The sequence below is a fragment of the Lagopus leucura genome, unplaced genomic scaffold (genome assembly GCF_019238085.1).
Source record: "Lagopus leucura isolate 7727_CA_CO unplaced genomic scaffold, USGS_WTPT01 Super-Scaffold_100029, whole genome shotgun sequence".
Lineage (NCBI taxonomy): Eukaryota > Metazoa > Chordata > Aves > Galliformes > Phasianidae > Lagopus > Lagopus leucura.
In genome coordinates this window covers 1,313,162-1,331,923 of record NW_024962280.1, presented here as the reverse complement: position 1 = coordinate 1,331,923, position 18,762 = coordinate 1,313,162, and the positions used below count along the sequence as shown (strand labels likewise).

At 41.8% G+C, this 18,762-nt stretch overlaps 1 protein-coding gene and 1 long non-coding RNA gene across 3 annotated transcripts in view; both read right to left on the bottom strand.

Annotated features, from left to right (window-relative positions):
* RSRC1 (arginine and serine rich coiled-coil 1) overlaps positions 1-18,762 on the bottom strand; it is a 111,034-nt gene that overhangs the window by 67,179 nt on the left and 25,093 nt on the right. The window contains exon 4 of the mRNA XM_042881035.1: positions 14,688-14,858. Within this exon, the coding sequence (XP_042736969.1) occupies positions 14,688-14,858 (171 nt within the window). The remainder of the gene's footprint in view (positions 1-14,687; positions 14,859-18,762) is intronic.
* Positions 897-9,343, bottom strand: LOC122185467. Of its 2 annotated transcripts, none has more exons than XR_006180868.1 (3): positions 9,313-9,343; positions 8,474-8,644; positions 897-910 (listed from the first exon to the last, which is right to left on the bottom strand). It is a non-coding gene; the product is annotated as an uncharacterized LOC122185467 (long non-coding RNA). The 2 variants fall into 2 exon arrangements; XR_006180869.1 differs by lacking the exon at positions 897-910 and adding an exon at positions 7,793-7,910.

Genomic DNA, 18,762 nt, shown 5'->3' with positions numbered 1-18,762 from the left:
TACAAGTGTACAGCCCGGATAAGAGATGACAAAAGCTATCTGCCACTTACTCAGCCTTTGCAGACTGCAGGTTATCCAGGGAGATACAGGGTAAGATCAGCAAACAATTGTTATTCATATCATCTACAGTTTGAAGATAGTCACAGCTCTCCATACACGCTAAGTGAAAATAGCCCAGAGCATTAGGTAAATGCAAAACGCTTAAGAACATCAGCGTTACACAGATGGAAATTCAAGGTGATGTTGGGGAATTATGCTTAATTCAAACTGGTTATCACAAAGAAAACTATCTAGCGGCTACTTGCTTTTTCAGACAGGAAACACTGAGCTCTCAACAGATTTGTGCTCATTGTTTATGTGTGGGTGACGCTGAGTACTTTACATGGATATTTCTAAGAGTCAAACTTAGAAACAGCAATCCCAATAGAATTACATAGCTAAACAAAGTAGTAAAAGACAGAGAAGATCTATTACAGAAATGTAATCACATTTCATTTACAAGAACTCTTATCTCAAGCATTTAAACATAAAATTTAAACAGTTTTCCATTTTATTGTGCTCAGTATTTGAGCTAATAAGATATAAAAGTATAATCACGTTAGCGAGATTTCTACTGCATTACATAGACACAGTCCTAGATTAAAGGCAGAGCAGGAAAAAGAAAGCATGATGCTGCACATAAAACCGAGCGCGTTTCTCCTGGCAGAAATAAGTACCTCAGTACCACATGTGAAAACCACCGTGCTAAAATCCCATCTCACGTTCGCTAATGTCTATTCCCACATGAACTGAAAAAGTATTTCCATACATACCATGCATCTGTGAATGTGTTTAACAGGTTTCTTTAACCAGCAGGGCTTTTCCTCCATGCTAGGGTTTTACTCCTATTGCAGGCCACACAATGACAGATCTGGAAATAACGTTTATCCAAGTCAGACGCAACCCTCCCGTGGCTGGAGTGAATCTTCTGTTTTGTTTCTAATTACTGTGTACAGTGCCACTGAACAACCCTCACCAACACTGCTTTATCAAGGTAAAGCAGCCTACAACTCAGCATCCATCTCCCTTCTGTGGAGTTACCTCCCACTGAAGACTCAGCACCTCTCAGTTCCTGCTTCTCCCAAGCCCACGGGTGCGCTTAATGCTTCTGCTGCATGGCTTACCTTGGCTGCAGACATCTCACTTTCTTCAAAAAGCAGTCATTAAGAGGTTTAACCATTCCTTCATGGGATGTTGGGCAACATGCTATACATTCAAGTAGCCCGTGGAAGACAGAGCCATCTAGTTCCATCTGACTGCTACTGCCAGCTCACAAACAAAGCTTGCAGAGCTCAAAAGGCTTGACTAGAAATAACCAGCCACAGCAACGCACAAAGGGGGAAAGAGCAATAATGAAAGACAACCATTGGGTTACTTTAACATGAGAGAATCTTATTTCAATTTCGTTCCAGAAAATTCTCATCAACTTGCAGAAAAATTAAATGTTGCATTCCCTATAAATGCTCTCCATGGGTTGGATTATAAAATAGTTATTGAGAATGGTTTGATACAAGAAAAAAAGAGTCAGCATGAATTGTTTCTACTTTCAAGCTTCTCATTGGATTGCTCTCACAGAAGTAATAACGTGGATTTCTTTTATAATAGAAGTACTGCTTACACAAGCATCAAGTTTTTCTGTACTGAAAACTACAAGTTAAGGAAGGGAAAGAATGCAAAGAAACACCAGTTGAAGCAGGGCTGCTCACTGCAGGAACTCTTCCACCTCCCATATAACCCAAGTGCTCCTGGAAGGATCCCCAAGGGAGGGTTGATGCCTGTTGCTCACTGAAGTCCACTGGACATCTCACATCACTTCCGAGTTACTACAGCCTAAGTGATATTAAAAAAAGCCCAACAACCTATTCATTAAAATAGAAAAAGAACAATGTTATTATGGAAGCTAAGAAGGACAGAATGCAGCTTCCTGTTCCAGGTATTCTCTTTTACCTCCCTTCCCATGCCCGGCCAGAGGAAAGAAGTGCAAGCTGTTGCTTTGCTGCCAAACAGCATGAGCTTAAACACAGCAACGCAAGCTGAGATCTGTCAGTCCAGACCTGCACGTAATGGAAAAAGAAAAACCACTGAGAAAAGTTGATGGGAAGAGAAAAACACTTCCAAGTTCTCAACACGCTGCAACACGTAACTGTCAGCATAACCCTTCTGTGGTTCGGTTTTTTTGTTTTCTTTCTTCCTCCGTTTTAAGTTGTGCTTAAATTGGTAATTTATTGAAAACAAATGAGCAAAACCTTCAGTGTTCCCGATTACCAGCCATACAGCTATTTCTCTAGAGAAGATATCTATTTTATAACCTTTAAAGTTAATGGCAATAGCTTTCAACAAGCTCTGGGGCATAAGGTGTTTGGTTTTGTTCTTTTTTAAACAAATTATGCAGTGGATTTTCATCTTTTGTCCTCTTCTATACAAAGTGCATTTTGACCTTTTAAGCAAGATTTCATGTCTTCCACTACACATAAGCCCCCACCTTCTATTCCATCTTCATGCTCACAGAGCATCCCGACTTGCAGAGGCCCACCAGAAATTAATGACATGTAGAAAGCAATACTACAGCATTAGCTACAGTTTCACAAGAAGGCAACAGAACAGAACAAGGATTCTTGCTGTGAAGAGTAACATCCAGATCTGTCATTTTGCTTGGCTTAATTAAAGACAATTGCTTTGACAATCCATACTATGAGTACAGCTAGCAGTCAACAACTACGTACTGCCAAAACCTGATTTTAGAAGGAGAGGATGGAAGAAGGAAAACCAGGACATGAGAAACCCTTTCACTCCCGCCCTCCTCGAGGCTGAGCTTTGCAGCATTGGACACATTCGTCAATCACGCTCTGCTGAATGCTGTCCTATAAATACATTACGTCTATTTCTTTAATATTTTGTCAAAGCACAGAGCAGTGCCCACCTGACAAGAATCAATAGGAAAAATCCTTTTCTCTCTTTGACACAGCATGATGCCATTAAGCAGCCTTCAGAGATTCTGATCTGAGCAGCAAAGTCAGACCTTCCTGATCAATTCCTTAATCCATTTTGAGAAAAGAGACTGATCTTGCTTCTTCGATTTCTGTCCAGGAAACAATCATCATTCCCAACATAATTCACCGTTAAATGGGCCTTGTCTTACGAGAACTTCAGCAGCTGGAAGCAGATGAGGAGCAAGCCAGGATCCAGGAGAATCACCATGACATCTAACGGGCTTCCTCTGGCTTTCCATTTCTACCTTGGAAGTCACTGAAAGCATTTCCCAGCCTCGTCCTTCATGGATCTTTAAAAATGTTGCTTTTAACATTATAAATAATGCATACATTGGCACCGAAAATCGAAATGATTCCAAGAACTTTTTCCTCCAGAAAAATCTTCAGTTCTCCAAGTGGCTGCTAGGGCTGCCACAATGCAAACTGGGAACAAACCAACACGAAGCTCAAGTACTGATGCCATAAAAAAGCATGGCTGGAGATAACACACTCTCAGTGTTGGTGGGTCCTTCTGCCAAGCTGAAGATGTTTTATGCCAAGACCAGATCATAACAGAGATGAGCTGTTAAGAGCCTACAAACCTGTTACATTAAAAAATCTCTGACCAAAACCAGCTGGGAGAAGCCCAGCAGACCGGCTCAAGCAGGAGACTTGGGTTGGGCAGTCTCCTCCACAGGTAGGCCTGAGAATGTTCGCGCTTCAGCAAGAAGTTCCTCTAACAAAGTGGTTTTAAAGGAGAGAAATGAGCCCTGCTCGCACCCCTGGCAGCACCCAACCAACCTACCTCGAGCAGCTGCCCCACCAGCCCCAGGTTGCCCTGTATCCCAATGGAAGGTTGCATCGCAGCTGGCACCACCTGAGATCCATGCATGCATGCATGCAACCCCTTCCAGCTTCCTAAGCTCGTGCAAACATGTCCAAACCTACTACAGGTTTGGCTTTTTAAAAAAGCAGAAGGTGATCTTCAACCATGCAAATACTAGTTTTAGTAAATTCATTACAGAATTTCATTACCAAAAACTGTCATATTTCATCTGTATGTACGTACTATAACATGAAATAACAAAGAAAATGTTTGCTGGATTTTTTTCCCCAGTTGCCTGTTGTTTGCTTGCTCAGAAGAAGCAGAGCATGCTGTGTTTGTTTTGTTTTACTTAAATAATTGCTGGGGACTCCTCTGCTTTAGTTCCACGATAGCAAGGCCCTGGCTATACGGTTAGGTGATTACTGTATCTCTGCAGTTCAGTATCTGCAGGGTGTCTGAATGCCACTAACTACTTAAACCCAGTAAAGAGATTACAGCTCACGCTAACTGGATTTTCACAGCTCCGTATCATTCAGTTCGGATTCCTCATACACAGATTAAGAGAGTCCATTAAAACAACAGTCAGCTGCTCCCAAAGTGCAAGGTGCCTTGATATAAAAAGAGCCACATGTTTACATTCAGGGAGAATGTGAGTGTGTGTGTAAATGAAATAATCTTTCAGAAATAATTCTCTATTGAGGAATTATTCAATTTTCAAACCCAAGATAATGCAAATTATATAGTTATAAAAGGACAATCATGGTGGCTGGCAGTTTCAGAGACTACATAGTTTTGAAAACAGCTTAAAGTAATGTGTGTCTTTGAAGATATAGCCTTCAAACGGATTCCAAAATCTACTTCTGTAAATACAAGGAACAGGCATGCCCTCATCGTACATGAATTGGGCAGGGAAGCTAATTCAACAAGCATCTCTAACTGATAGAGCTATGAAGCTAGAACACAAAACCTACACTTTTGTACTTCCTACCACTACTAAGTTGATTTTCTTCTTTAAAAGTGTTTCGAAGCGCAGAAGTAACACAGCTTCACTTCACAGCAGGTCTTTTTGTGGTTCATGTAGGTATCCGGGCCACCAGACAAGGCAGGGGGGTTTTCCACATTTCTAAATTTAATTCTAATTGGAAAATAGTAAAGAGGAAGGACAGGGCCCATCAATTCAAAGCGCACATAACAAATTTCACTCAGTGAATGCTTACTTCTTCCCAAGCACTTGCATTAAAAACAAAAGTACCACATTGTTGCTTACAGTCTAGTCAGAGATAATTAACAGAATTGACACAAACCAAAGAGTTACTGTGGGTAAAAGCTATTTGCTTTCTGGACCTGGATGTTCAGTGACATCCGTGCAACTGTGCCCACAGCTCACACGTGTGCCCCCTGCCTGGAGTCCATGCAGCATTTTAGAGTTTGTTAGCAAAACGCAAAGAAACACCATATGCTGCTGCCCCAGTATTGCAGCCACTAAATAAATGAGCATCCTTTTCAGATATAAAAGGGGACTTTTTAGCAATCAAAAAGAAAAACAACTCAGCCACAGCCCAAATGACAATAGCAACAAATCCAGGTCAAAGGCGAGTGACCCCAGAACCACTCCAGGCATATGGGCAGCTCTTTTCTTTTCAGGGGGAAACATTCACTCTGCTTCCCATTAGCTTTTGCCCGGCTTCCTGTTGTCCTCACTTGGCCTCTCAGTTCCTCCTAAGCTCCAACAAGTGCACACCTTCTGCCAGCAAACCCAACTCAAGTGCTTCTCAAGGCTCTGCAGGTCTGCAGGCACCACCTGCACCATGCCCTGCAGCAGCTGGGTGGGAACGAAGGCAAATCACTTAATTCCTTCCAGTATAACACCATACCTCTGAGAGGGCAAGTAATGAAACCTGCATGAGTAAAACTGATGTCAAGGTACCACCATGTTTACCTGGGAAGCAATGATACCTTCAGTGAGCTGTGCATTTGGAGCCCCGGAACATCTCCAGCACGAGGATGAGGAGGAATAGGCCTCCTGACACAATCTTGCACTGACTTCAAAGATTCTGGACAAGGTTTTGGCTTAAAAATAATCCTTACTTGTTATATTTTGAATCAAACTTACAAGTGAGCTATTTGTCCTTCAAACTTCAACTGCAAAGCAAACATCACTGCACAATACAAGCTTCAGAAGCTTCTTCAAAATAAGGACTAAAAGACAGCCCAAATAGTTAACAATAACTGATGAATTAAGACTGAGCACAGTGCAAATTAAACAAATGTTGTAGCACCCTGAACATCAATTTATATTTGTACATTTCTGCTACTTAATAAATGTATCTTGTCATGTGAAATTTTAAAGAAAAGGCCTTGGAGTGACAAAATCAGTCTCAGTGTGACAAAATCCCATTTGTAAGTGAATAGAGATGATTGAACACAAATACCTTAGGCCAACAACTACAGAGATTATGTTTTGGAAGCAGCATGTGCATAATTGGATCAGATAAACAGGAACACTTTGCAGATTTTGAGAGCCACCTCTTGTTGCAGCAGAGGGTATGGGAAGCGATAAGCTACCAGTGGCCCTTTGCATTGTCTGGCCTATTAACATAAATGCTGCACCCAGAGGAATTGGACCTGAATTGAGGCTGGGTAATTGCTGGATGTGTTAAACCCAAAGAAGTCGCAGGATCGTTTTTCCCTACTTACATCATACACTGTAAAAGTGAAACGCGAATCAGGACTATCTTCCAAAAGCTGAATGTTGTGGGCGTATGTATTTAATGTGAATCTTACAGACAGAAAGTGATCACTCACCAATTAACGGAAATAGAAGCAGGCAGTGAATGTACAAGCTGTCCACTCACCAGCTTTCCATTGGCAAGACTGGAAAGACAGATTTAAAATAGAAGTGCTCCAAACCACAAATACATCATGGGAAGAACGAAATATTCCTTAATGCAAACAAACAACAGCGTTTTACTCTAAGGCAGTACATTATTGGTTAAATATACCATCTTATCTTCCCATTTTTGCAAAAAAACAAAAAAAAAGATTTATAATGTAAAGATTACCTAATAACTGCCAGCTTTTTCAACAACTGGTCTCAAATGCAAGAATTCACACTACAAATGGATCCATCCCAAACCTTCGTTTGTTAGAAAAGCATTTGCTTAGCAAATGACAACCCATTCCATTGTGACAGAAACATAACAAACAGTTGTTAAAACCAAGCAGAGTGAAAATGAAAAATAAATAAAGCATTCTCGCTTACTGTCAAAGCAACATTTCCCAGAGCAAACTCCAACTTCCAGCTGCATCTCCTTGCTTTTTAACAGCAGCGCCTCGCTGTTCCTCGGCACGCTGAGGGGATCTCTCCTCCCAATCAAACATTTACCCTTCGCCACTGGTGAAAGGCAACAAGATCTCTTTACAATGTCTCGCCTTTTTCAATAAATTTTGCATGAAAACATGTTACCCAAGCACAAAGTTGCCTGCTGTCACGTTGGAAGTATGATAAATGTTTAATGAAAACAACACCACACAGCTTGGTGTCAGACAACAGCTATCACACAGCCCCGCTTTGATCTGAACAGACACTTAAAAGGAGTTCTGAGCGTGCTTTGCACCACAGAACTCCATAACCTATATGCAAATAGGAGAAAATTACCATAAATGACTTCCTGCCGTACCGTGTGTGAAGAGGTGAGGAAAACATGGCAAGCTCCATGAGCATCTCAACACCGCCAAGCTCTGCGATACCCAACGTTCCTCACTTGCTCCTGACACCTCCTGCCAAGCCCTGCCAAGCTCAGCCCTGTGCCAGTGCTCCGGGCCACAGCCAGCAGGGAGCATGAGAAGGAAGCCCCACAAGCACTGCTGAAGTACTGAGGGCACACAGCCATCACAGAGCATCCCGAGCGGGAAGGGATCCATAGGATCTCTGAGTCCATCTCAGCCAATGCCAGGATCTGCAGCTCTCCATTCCAGGGGAGCGGTGCATTTAAGACACGAATCTTCAGCTCCATAATGCTTCTCTGGGTAGTTAAGCAGTCGTCAGCCCATTAATGCAAAAACGTATCGATAGTCTAATAAGGAGCAGAAATTAAACGGGTGGTCGGCTTTGATTAATGGCACAACACTTCTTTTTTCATAACAACTGAAAAGCTGCTCTTAATTTATTCCATTAAAAATTGTCAAAAACACTTTAGAAAGTAATTCAGAATTCTCCTGCTGAGAAAGCTAAGGTGAAACCAATAAATCTAGCACAAGTTATTTGGAGCTAACAAGTTTCTTGTCCTCCAGTCCAACAATGAACAATGATCCTTATGAAAACCACACCTCAATCCCTTAAGAACTTAAGTGTTCTTAACCCAATGAAGACTTGAAACACCAAAATTCAACAGTGTGCTCACACAAGACACTGAAAGCATGAATGCAAGTTGCTTCAAAAAAAGTGAATCTAAAAAAAAAAGCAGAAGAGATGAACGTAATGATTTAATTAGCAAAGCTGGTGGCAAGGCACCACAGCAGTAGAAACACACATTTAAGCAAAGCACAACTATAAAAGAGCTTAAGACATCATTGGATTACCAGCATGCAAAAGTAGCTGGGGTGAGTCATGGTTACATTCAGAAAAATGCCAGTTTACCTTCACTTGAACTGATCTTCATGAGAGAAGTTGGAAAAAGACAGGTCCAAGGAGCACAAGCAGGAGGAAGCCAGCTGTCAAAGCAGCCACAAGAGGTTCACAGACTGCTGAAGCTGGAGCACCTCTGGGTCTGCTTGGGAAATCCAGGCTGTAGCCAGGCCTGTTTCAATCCTAGACCAGGAATAGCCTATTTGTTACAGGGCTACTAAAAATTTCCTACATTTAATACTTCTTCAGTAAGGATACACATTAGGAACAGTTACATAACTGGTATATTTAACATACCCAAGAAAAAAGAAACCTCATTGCACAAATAAGACCAAAATTTTCCTGGTTAAGTAAGCCACCCTGCAACACTTAGGAAAACGTTACAGCCTACAGTGCATTTTTAAAAGGTCACTAATGTCCACAAGTCAGGACATAGTCTAGCTAACACTGTGTTAGGAACTGAAAAACCACGGAATAAAGAGCAAAGCTTCCAAACTGGAGCACTGGATTAAGCTTTGAAGCTTCAGAAATACGGGGGGGTGGGGGGGGGGGGGGAGGTGGGATACAAAGCCCATTGAAATTAGTGAGAAATCAGAGAGAGAATGCTATTTGGAGGGGAAGAGAGGGGATAGAAAGGGTTGCTCTATTTCTTCGGAGTAAATAACCACTGCTTCTCCATTAAATATTATTATTTCTTAAAACAAGTGACAAGTTATAATGCAGTAATGCTATAATGTGATGGAAAGTACAGCCATAGCAGCAGACTGGCACAACTCTAGGCTGCAGCAAGTGAGAACAAGCCCCAGTGCAGCTGCTGTGGGCGCAGAAACCAAGGAAGAAAATCTTCCTACCTTTGGAAGGCCTCAGGCAGGCAGGGATCTCCAGCAAGATACCTCTGCCTCCACTGCCAACCCTTAAATGAGGTCTTGGAAGGGTTGGATCCTGGCTCTATGCCTTCCAGTCACTCAGGCACATTGCATGCACCTGAAATCCTCTGGGCTGGCCCTGCCTTCCCAACAGGTGCTCAATCACTGCTTCAAGACACAACTTAGCATTTCTGCTAAACAAGTGGAGGAAAACAGTGAAACAAAATGCGAGCCAGGTGCAGGATCAGTGAGGATGTACCTCATAGGCATGTATGCAAAAACCCATTTTGGAACCAACTGGTCGCCTGCTTCAGTCTTACCCAGGAGAACGTCAGGTTATAGGCACTGAGTACAACATACATATCACATTTTATGTCAGATGAGGTTTGCTGAGATTGTTTTGTTTTAGGAAAAGGGCACACGAGTCTAGGCATACCTGGAGACACCAGCAGAATGGATCAGAGTGCTAAGGTCTGAACCACTCCCAGCTACAGTCTTCTGGGAGCTCAGGTAACACTGGTGGTGTTGGCTCATTCCTTTGACACACAGACACTGGTTTCCCACTCTTTATTCAGTAATTACATATATTACATATATACATATGTATGTATATAGAAAGACAGATACACAGGGCAGCCAAGTGTAGGATCTGATCAACAACCTCGATAGAACAAAGAACACTAAAGTCTTGGGTTTGTTTGTTTTCATAAAAGTAAAATTTAATAAAAGAAACCCAGTGGATTAGAACTTACTGGTAAGTACTGGGCACCAGATGTCCAGTCTGCATCACAAAGTTTTGCAGAGCTAACAGAAAATGATGACCTGATTTAATCAGTTCCATTTTATTTATAACATCATAACACGCAGAAGAGGCGCTGGGTTCTGTAAAATACAAAGGTGAGGGAACACCTCAGAACAGCACTTGTCACTGAAACTTCAGTGAGACCAGGAGAGCCACCAAGGCCTGTGTTAAGCACAAAGCACTGGCAGAGTTCTAGAATGCAGGAATGGCCCAGAGCAATAACGTGCATGATATCACTACTGCAGTCATGGGTTGTAACTAGAGAACAACATCGTTATTTCAAACAGAGAAATATGATTTGAAACTTGGCCTATGAGACTGGATGAATAGAAAAGGCTGCAAGGCCAAGCCAGTGCTTTTGCTTCAGAAATGCTGGCAATGGTTACTCAGCAAAAGCCACACCATTTCTCGGTTTCTTTAATATTTTTCCAGGCAAAAGGAATACAGCTCAAACTACTATGGGATTAGGAGACAAAAGCAGACTGATTAGTTCAGAATACGTGAAAATGGAAGGAAAATGAACAGCGTAGCAGCAGTCAGATGGCTGAACATTTGAGAACATTTCTTGCTGCCTGTTTATCTCCAGCTTTATTTTACAAAGTCCTCACTGGAAATTAAATAATCCTGATGGAAAGATGGATCATCTTGCTGTTTATGAATATTTAGGGTATGTTGGTGGAACACTTTCTGAATATGCACTGCTTATAACTTGTAAGAGAGCACAAAATTATTTCCAAGCGTGATACACCTCTCTCAACCCCATCACTTTTTGTTTTTAGCCAAGTACTGTCTGATGCTGCACATGAGCTTCCCAACCTAAACTCAAAGCAGCTGTTACCACAATCTCTCCACAACGGCTGAACAAATAGCATATCCATTAAAACATTTCAGACTGTAAGAACAAAAGAGTTCAGATGGTTTGCTCTGAAGGTAACAAAGCTGAACTCCAAAAAATAGCTGACACTCACGCAGCATGCACAAAGTTCAGTGCTCACCCTTATTTACTGAGTGCCCATTGAAACAGAGCACTGGAGGGACAACAACTGGTTTACAGTGGCAGATTCTCTTCTGCTCTGGAAATCTGCCCAGATCTTTCCTGTGAAGACAAGACTCGCTTTGGAAAAACCTAAGGTTGCCCTGATTTAAAAATAAAAGCCACAAGCCCTTCCCCTCCCATGCCTACAAACCTATACAATAAAGTGCTGAAAACAAGGTTATAATTAGCATTTACACGAGCCATGAACAAAGAAGAACATTTTCTCCATAATTAGTGCAAAACCGACATTTTGACCCTCTACTTTAGAGAAACAATCAAGTCTCAAATATATGGCTGCTTATACTGGGTAATGTAGTGTCGAGAAGCCCAAGAACAAAGGAAAAAAACTCAATTTTGTGATTTCATCTCACGTATAAGGTAAGAAAGCACACAGCATAGTGACAGAGACACGTGCAAACATCCCAGTGTCCACAGGACGTGAAAGTACAGGGGCTACTGGAGGGGGAACAGCTGTTCATAAGGGTGGATAGTGATAGGACAAGGGGGAATGGTTTTAAGCTGAGACAGGGGAGGTTTAGGTTGGATATGAGGAGGAAGTTTTACACACAGAGGGTGGTGAGGCACTGGCACAGGTTGCCCAAGGAGGCTGTGGGTGCCCCATCCCTGCAGGCATTCAAGGCCAAGCTGGATGTGGCTCTGGGCAGCCTGGGCTGCTGGTTGGCGACCTGCACACAGCAGGGGTTGGAACTGGATGAGCGCTGTGGTCTTTTTCAACCCAGGCCATTCTAGGATACTTCCTGAAACCAGGTTTCTTCAATCACACCAAGTACCTTCAAAAACATTCAGATGTAAAAGACCTTCATAATATTTAAAGCAGCTATTTTTCCAGTCAATACATTCCAAACACACATGAATTTAAATTGGAAACTATATCTGGTTCCTTTACATGGAGTACCTGCAGGAATCTATCCCAAATACAGAGGCCTATTTTTCCCCCTCTAAAAAGAGTCCCCAGCTGCTGGAGTTTCTAGAAAAGCCCAAGTGAGCAGTCTTACAGAGCAGAATGCTGTACTGTTTGCTTGTCTGCCCCAGCAACGTGTCAGCAGGGCGAGCAGGGAGCTCCCAGGCCAGGCAGCCAGGTGTGGTGCTGCAGGGAGCAGCAGCAGTCGCAGGACCTGGTAAGACAGCCCCAGAGGAGAGCTATATTAAGAGTCCTAATTCTAGCCATACCCATAAGGGGACATCTGACACCATTCCAAGACAAAAAACCTTGAATTATAACATATGCCCACAAAACAAAACAAAAGAAAACACAGAGGAAAGCCAACTCACTGCCTTTAGCTAACTAGAGCCAACTGTGGGACAGGTGAGCTTCCCTGGAAGCTCATCTCCTTCCTGCACTTTTCAGCCACATAGAAAATAACCACATGAATAAATGAGAAAGAAGAAGAAATCTCAGAGCTTGGGAAGCTTGAGAAAGTCTCCTACAAAAACAGAACTGTAATATTTCTGCAGTAACTGTAAATAGCAATTGACTCACAGAGCTCTGCGTTCTCTGTTTCTAAATATGTTGCTTTGCAAAACCTTTCAATGGGATGCTGATACCAACTAAATCTTCAGAACGACAAATAAGGGAAAAAGCTCCTCAGATCCATATTGTCTGGATAGATACACTTTGATCACTATTTGATTCAATTGATACACACACCCCTTCCTCTCACCCCACCCCCAAAAAGTTTATGAAGTATAGATCACATCAATATCATCCTGGGTACATTTCAGCTTGTAGCCTAACAATGCTCTGAGCAAGAAAACCCAATACAAAGCCCACTGGTCTGTCCCTGGACTCAGAGGAAGATGGTCTGATGTCATATAATGTTGCTATCATCAGCTCGTACTCTGTGTCTAACTACCCTGGACACATCCCAAACAAGGCATTTTGTATTCAAATGTAGCGTAAGCAATTTTCTAAGTTATCAAAACACAAAGGTAAATTGTTTGCTTCCAACAAAATCGAGGCACTTCTGAGTTCTTCCTACTGTTATCTGATATTGATCCTTGCAATAAAAGGACCAAGTCGGGCAGTATGTTAATAAAGCTCTGCAATATACTGCAGCATGATTTAAGACGTGCTTCCACATAAAGTCCAGAAACCTCTCACACACCAAATGTATTTGTGCTCAGTATGGATTCCTTCTCCGTTCAGAGCCCTAGAACCTGCTTCATTAAAAAGCAATTTTGGATGCAACATGCAGGCCTCTCTTCAAGTCCTCCAGAAGCACCAAACACATTCAGACTCCAGGTAAACAGGTAACACTGTAAGTATCTCAGAGGCTTCAAGACACGCTGAATCCTACTGACTGCTGACAATAACTGCAACAGTGACTGACGGATGACAAAATCACAGAGGGGTTTGGGTCAGAAGGGACCTGAAATCCCCCCAGCCCCACTCCTCCCATGGGCAGGGACACCCCCACAGCCCCAGTCCCCAGCACTGCAGCAACAGGGCACCCCGCAGTGGCAGCAGTGCCAGGGCATCACTGCCTCAGAGTGAATATCCCCACGTGGTGCAGTAAAATTAGGAAAGCAACCCTTGAAATGCATGGAAGACACCATCTTTGAAGTTCCCAGCAGTGTATGTGCTATAAATAAGAATAAAAATGTGCAAATAACTAATTTACATGAATACTTATATATAAACAATAATATAACCCTGAGCAAGCAGAAATTATATGTGAGGGACTAAGTAACCAGCATTGCCACGCTGTAAAACCAAGCAGATAAATGCAAGCTGTCTCCATGAATGCTGGCAGAAGGTGCTGTTGTAGAAATTCCCTTTTACTGCTAGTGGGAAAGCACCAAAGAGAGATTCAAGAAGGAGGTTCAATATAGCAGCCTTCCATCTTAAAGGCAATCGCATAAATAGAGAAAAAGATAAACATTCCACTAAAAGTTGTAGGAGATTGAGATGTATAACACAGAGGTAATTACATAAACTGCCTTCTCTGAAATCTGAGAAAACAAGATTAACAATCTAAGTCATTTCAAGTGAAAATTATGTTGACAGCATGTTTTGAAAGGCAGTCCATCATTCAACCATAGCAAGTATATACACTGAAACTACACTTGGAGCTACAAATGAAGCCCAACAGAAATTTCTGTCAACACACAAGTGTCTGGGGGGGTTGGGAGGGGGGGAACCCACCATGCAGTGAAAAGCACTTTCTTATAGGAAATAATCATCATACTCCAGTACTCTCCATTTTTTAAACTTACGATTAGAATGCATAGAAAAGGAGTTATAGTAATCTATCGAAGAAAAGCTATTCAGCTTATTTGCAAAGCAAGGGAAGAAAGAATTGTAAATTGAACTGTTATTTTGTTCAAAGCAATGCCACATGCCAGAATTTCAAAATACTAAGAATTATACGTTTCAAAGACTTTCCAACAATTTCCATTATTTTTATGTAAGTAGCAAATATTTTACAAAATAAACTGAGGAAGACGGCACAAACCATTCCCTGCTGTTATCAGGGCTGCATTGTTTGTCATCTCACTTACCCCAGCTTCGTGCCACACATCTCCTTCTCTTTGCCTTTGCCTTTCTCTTTCACTTTTTCTTTCTCTCTGCCTTTACGCCGCTCTCTTTCACGAGACCCACTGTGAGTCCTCCTGTGACTGGATCTTTCACTGCTCCGACTATAGGAACGCTGTCGAGGTCTTGAGCGCGATCTGCACAAAATCCACAATATCAAAATTTAGCAATCGCACATTTTTGGGACTCTCTACACATTAGATTTGTTATCTTGTCCAACTATTTGGAACACACATTCAAATCATTTAGTGATATAGATCCTTAAGTAAAACCCTGCCAAGTTCTCAAAAGTGAGCAAGAAAGTGTTGTTTCTACTCTAAAGGAAGAATGTGAAATAAATTAAACCACAATAGACAGTGCTAATGCAAGAACAAAGCAATTAGGTCTTAACAATGCAGTCTTGAGGGCTGTTGGAGAAAGAAAGGATGAAAAACAGTGAATTTTTACACAATAATCAACTTATCTTAGCAAATAATCAAAGAAGTTAGGGATGCTACTAAGTTCCTGTACTTACATATTAAGTAGTTCATTACTAATACCAATGTTCCAACAAAAGCAAAAACAGGAGTGGCATTTACAGTTCCCTGGCTTTAGCCTTCTGCTGACACGTACATAGTTTTTAATATCAAATCTCAGTCTGAAACACATTCTGCAGAGCACCTATGCATAGGCCAACCCTACAGGTCCAGTACAGCAGGGAAGTGCATACAGGTGCAGGGGTTTGTGCTCACAGAGCCCTCTGTTCTTGACTTCAAGTTCTCCAGTGGCTCCAGGATCCCCCGTGCTCAATCACCTTACCCAGTCCTGCACTGTTACTGATATACTTGAATGAAAAATGATCAAGTACTATTAGGACACAACTGTCTCTACACGTATCCAAGAGAACCTTTCATGATTCCCAATTTTCTAATTTATAATTTATCATCAATCAATACATCTCTGCTGACGGTACATGAGCAGCTAAACACAATGCACATTTAGGAGAACAGCAACACAAGTTCCCACTAGTTCCCAGTACAACACCAACCCCATAAAGGTTCTCATGGCACCTCATTGAAAAGTTTCATTAAGTACCAAGAGGGCTGGGGGACAGAGAAGGGCATTTCATAAACCCGGATGAGAATTATTTAGCACCTTTCGGACTCCAAAGGCCTTTAAAAGCAAAATCACATACAAGAGATCACTCAGCTTTAAAAGCAACAACTGTTTAATAAAACTCAACAATAGAATAAGCAAAAGAAAATACTACCTCCAGATGAAGCTATAAATCAAACCGAGGAAGAATGCTGTTATTGAGTCTGGAATGTGTCCAGCACGCTGGGGTTAACGTACCTAGCCTTGCCATCGTGCCTTTCAGACTAGCACCAGGGGTCAGAACCTCCGTTTTAGGTTTCATTCAGCAGATGGCATCCCTCGCAACACTATATCTTCTATTATTGGTCACAGTATTAGCACTTACACAATAGATCAAATTACCACTTAAGTAACTGGTATATTTCCCATCTCAGGACGGATTTTTATTATGTCGCCACAAATTCCAGAATTCTGTTTGCTCATCTAAGTAAAACAAACAGCAGATACAATTCACATGCAGAAAAACAGCTCCTAGAAATTAGCAATAGGTTTGTCACACTGAATTTGTAAATGTAGATTTGCACTGAACGCTTCCAGCAGCGCTGACAAACAGATGAACGTTTTCTTTACAGAATCTGTCCCTGTTCTCTCATTTACAGTCTTCTGTATCCATAAAATTCATTCACCTAGAGTGATCAATAGTCACTCTTTGTGCTTGGAGTACTGCAGTTACAAAAGATAGCTGGTCCACTTTGTGTTCCCTGTCCCACCCACGCAGGGAGGGAGGTGTAAGACTATCAGTGGGATGCTACCATGAAAGTCTTAACAAAAATGTTAAGTTCCACTCCACAGAGGCCATCCCCGCAGGACACACAGCTTGGTCAGTCCCCAGCTTCATCCTGACTGTGGTGCCCCACTGTAGCACACATCTAATGGGAAACATTACCAAGCTGATGCAATGCATGCTGCCGCTGCACCAGAAAACACCTGCAGAGCCTTTCCCACGCGCTGCCTTCCAGGAGCTGCAATGGACCCTGTGTTCATCAACATGGAGCGAGGCAGCCAAGGGAACTGCATAACAAAATTCAGATCAAGAGAGCTGTAAGCAAAACAATGCGTCATACTGCTTCAAGCAGTTGGGTACCCAGCACCGCACCCTCCAGAGGGGCCGGGTTCAGCCCCAGCACCCAGCAAAGCAGCACTCACCCACACAGCTCCATCCCACCATGCTTTGCACAACACAGCCATCTTTCTGGAGCCCCAAATCCTACAACATTTGCCCTAGGAAAGCTTCCTGCAAACTTCCAGGCCCTGTAATAAGTCCAAAACACTCAATAAGCTCATAGCAGCAGAGAACAATTTCATAAAGTGAAAATTTGAGCACGCTGAGGTTGCTACTCCGTGCCTAACAAGTTGCAGCACTTTTCCATTTGCAGCACAATGAATTCACCTGCACGCTGCTATGAACTAATACTGCAATATCCTGCAGAAAGGGAAGGCAAGCTGTAACTTCACGGCACAGAGCTACACATCACCTGCACCAAGATGCCCTCCAAGCAGAAAGTCCACAGATCGAGAGGAAAACGAAAACCTCTATTCTTATTGCTATCATTTTTTTTTTTTCCCCATAATCCCAATTCCTAATGTTGGAAAACATTCGAATTATCCAACTATGGGAAGATTTAAATAAAAACAAGGTGGGAAGTAGGCTGGCAGCACAGCCCCTCCCCCAGCACCCAGAACACCCACCCGCCATGCCAAAGGTTAAGTCATTTAGGCAAGTTCAAAGATCTTCAAAGGGCTCTTAGATCCAGATAAGCCCATATGTTACCAAAATTCTGTGAAAAGCTATTACTTTCCAATCTGCTTTTCATGTCTAACTTGCAGAACACACAGATGCTTGGCATCACTCAGTATCCCAAAATTCTCACACCAGATAATCAAGGCTCGCCAATAACTTCCCTATCTCAAATCCTACCAAACGTCTTTATTCCATCAACACTTAGTCCACTTGTAAAAATTGAAAGTATCCATAAAAGCCCATTCTGTTACTGCACAATAAGTGTTAATTTGCTAATTTCTTCACAGGTAATCAATTAAAATGTAAAATATTGGATAAAATTAGTTGCACTAAATTTAACAGCTGCTCCGTGAGCATAATTAGTTTCACAAGGGCCATATGTATTCTGAACAGAGACAGAGTTGAAACAAATAAGCAGATTTTAAAACAAGTTTGAGGAAATCTGCATTTAATTAGCAGGTGGGCACTACAACTGCATAATGTTTTTATACATTTATATTTATGAAGTGACAGAAGATCTAAAGGCTTTTTAAAATGGCGTTTATTGTTTGAATGGGAACTGTTTTGCTGCATGCTAAAGTGATTTAAATCCTTATAGCTCCGCTTTGAAAAAATCATAAATGGTGAAAGAAAACATGTGGAAAACTGTAAAACTAGAAAGAATTTGCGACAAAAAGCAGATACACATACCATAACCAAAAGGAAACTACACTTAATTAAATGTACACTACATCTGGAATATCAGCCTAATAAAACGTGAAACTATTAATTTTCATTGTTCTAAAGGAAATGAGGTCAGTGTCGTTTAGTATTTCCCCAATTATATTGCACTAAAGCATTGAGCTGTATCTTATAGCTACAATCTCATCTTTGCAAAACACTACGATCTGAAAGCAGCCACCGAAGCAGGCTTCTTCAATAGAGGAATTAGAATGCAAATGCAGGAAAGCTGAAATAAAGAAAAAAAGCATTTCTGCACTGCAAGTAAGGCTGTTTTGTTTTTTGTTTGGGGGGGGGGAGGAACAAAAACAATTTTCCTGGCAAATAACAACCACAGCTCCAAAGTTTCTGAGCTGTCAAGTGCTTTGCTGGGACTCTTTTTCCATCAGCTGGCACAACTCTTATGAGCTTATCAGTAGCTCAATAACCACAAACAAAGCCCAACA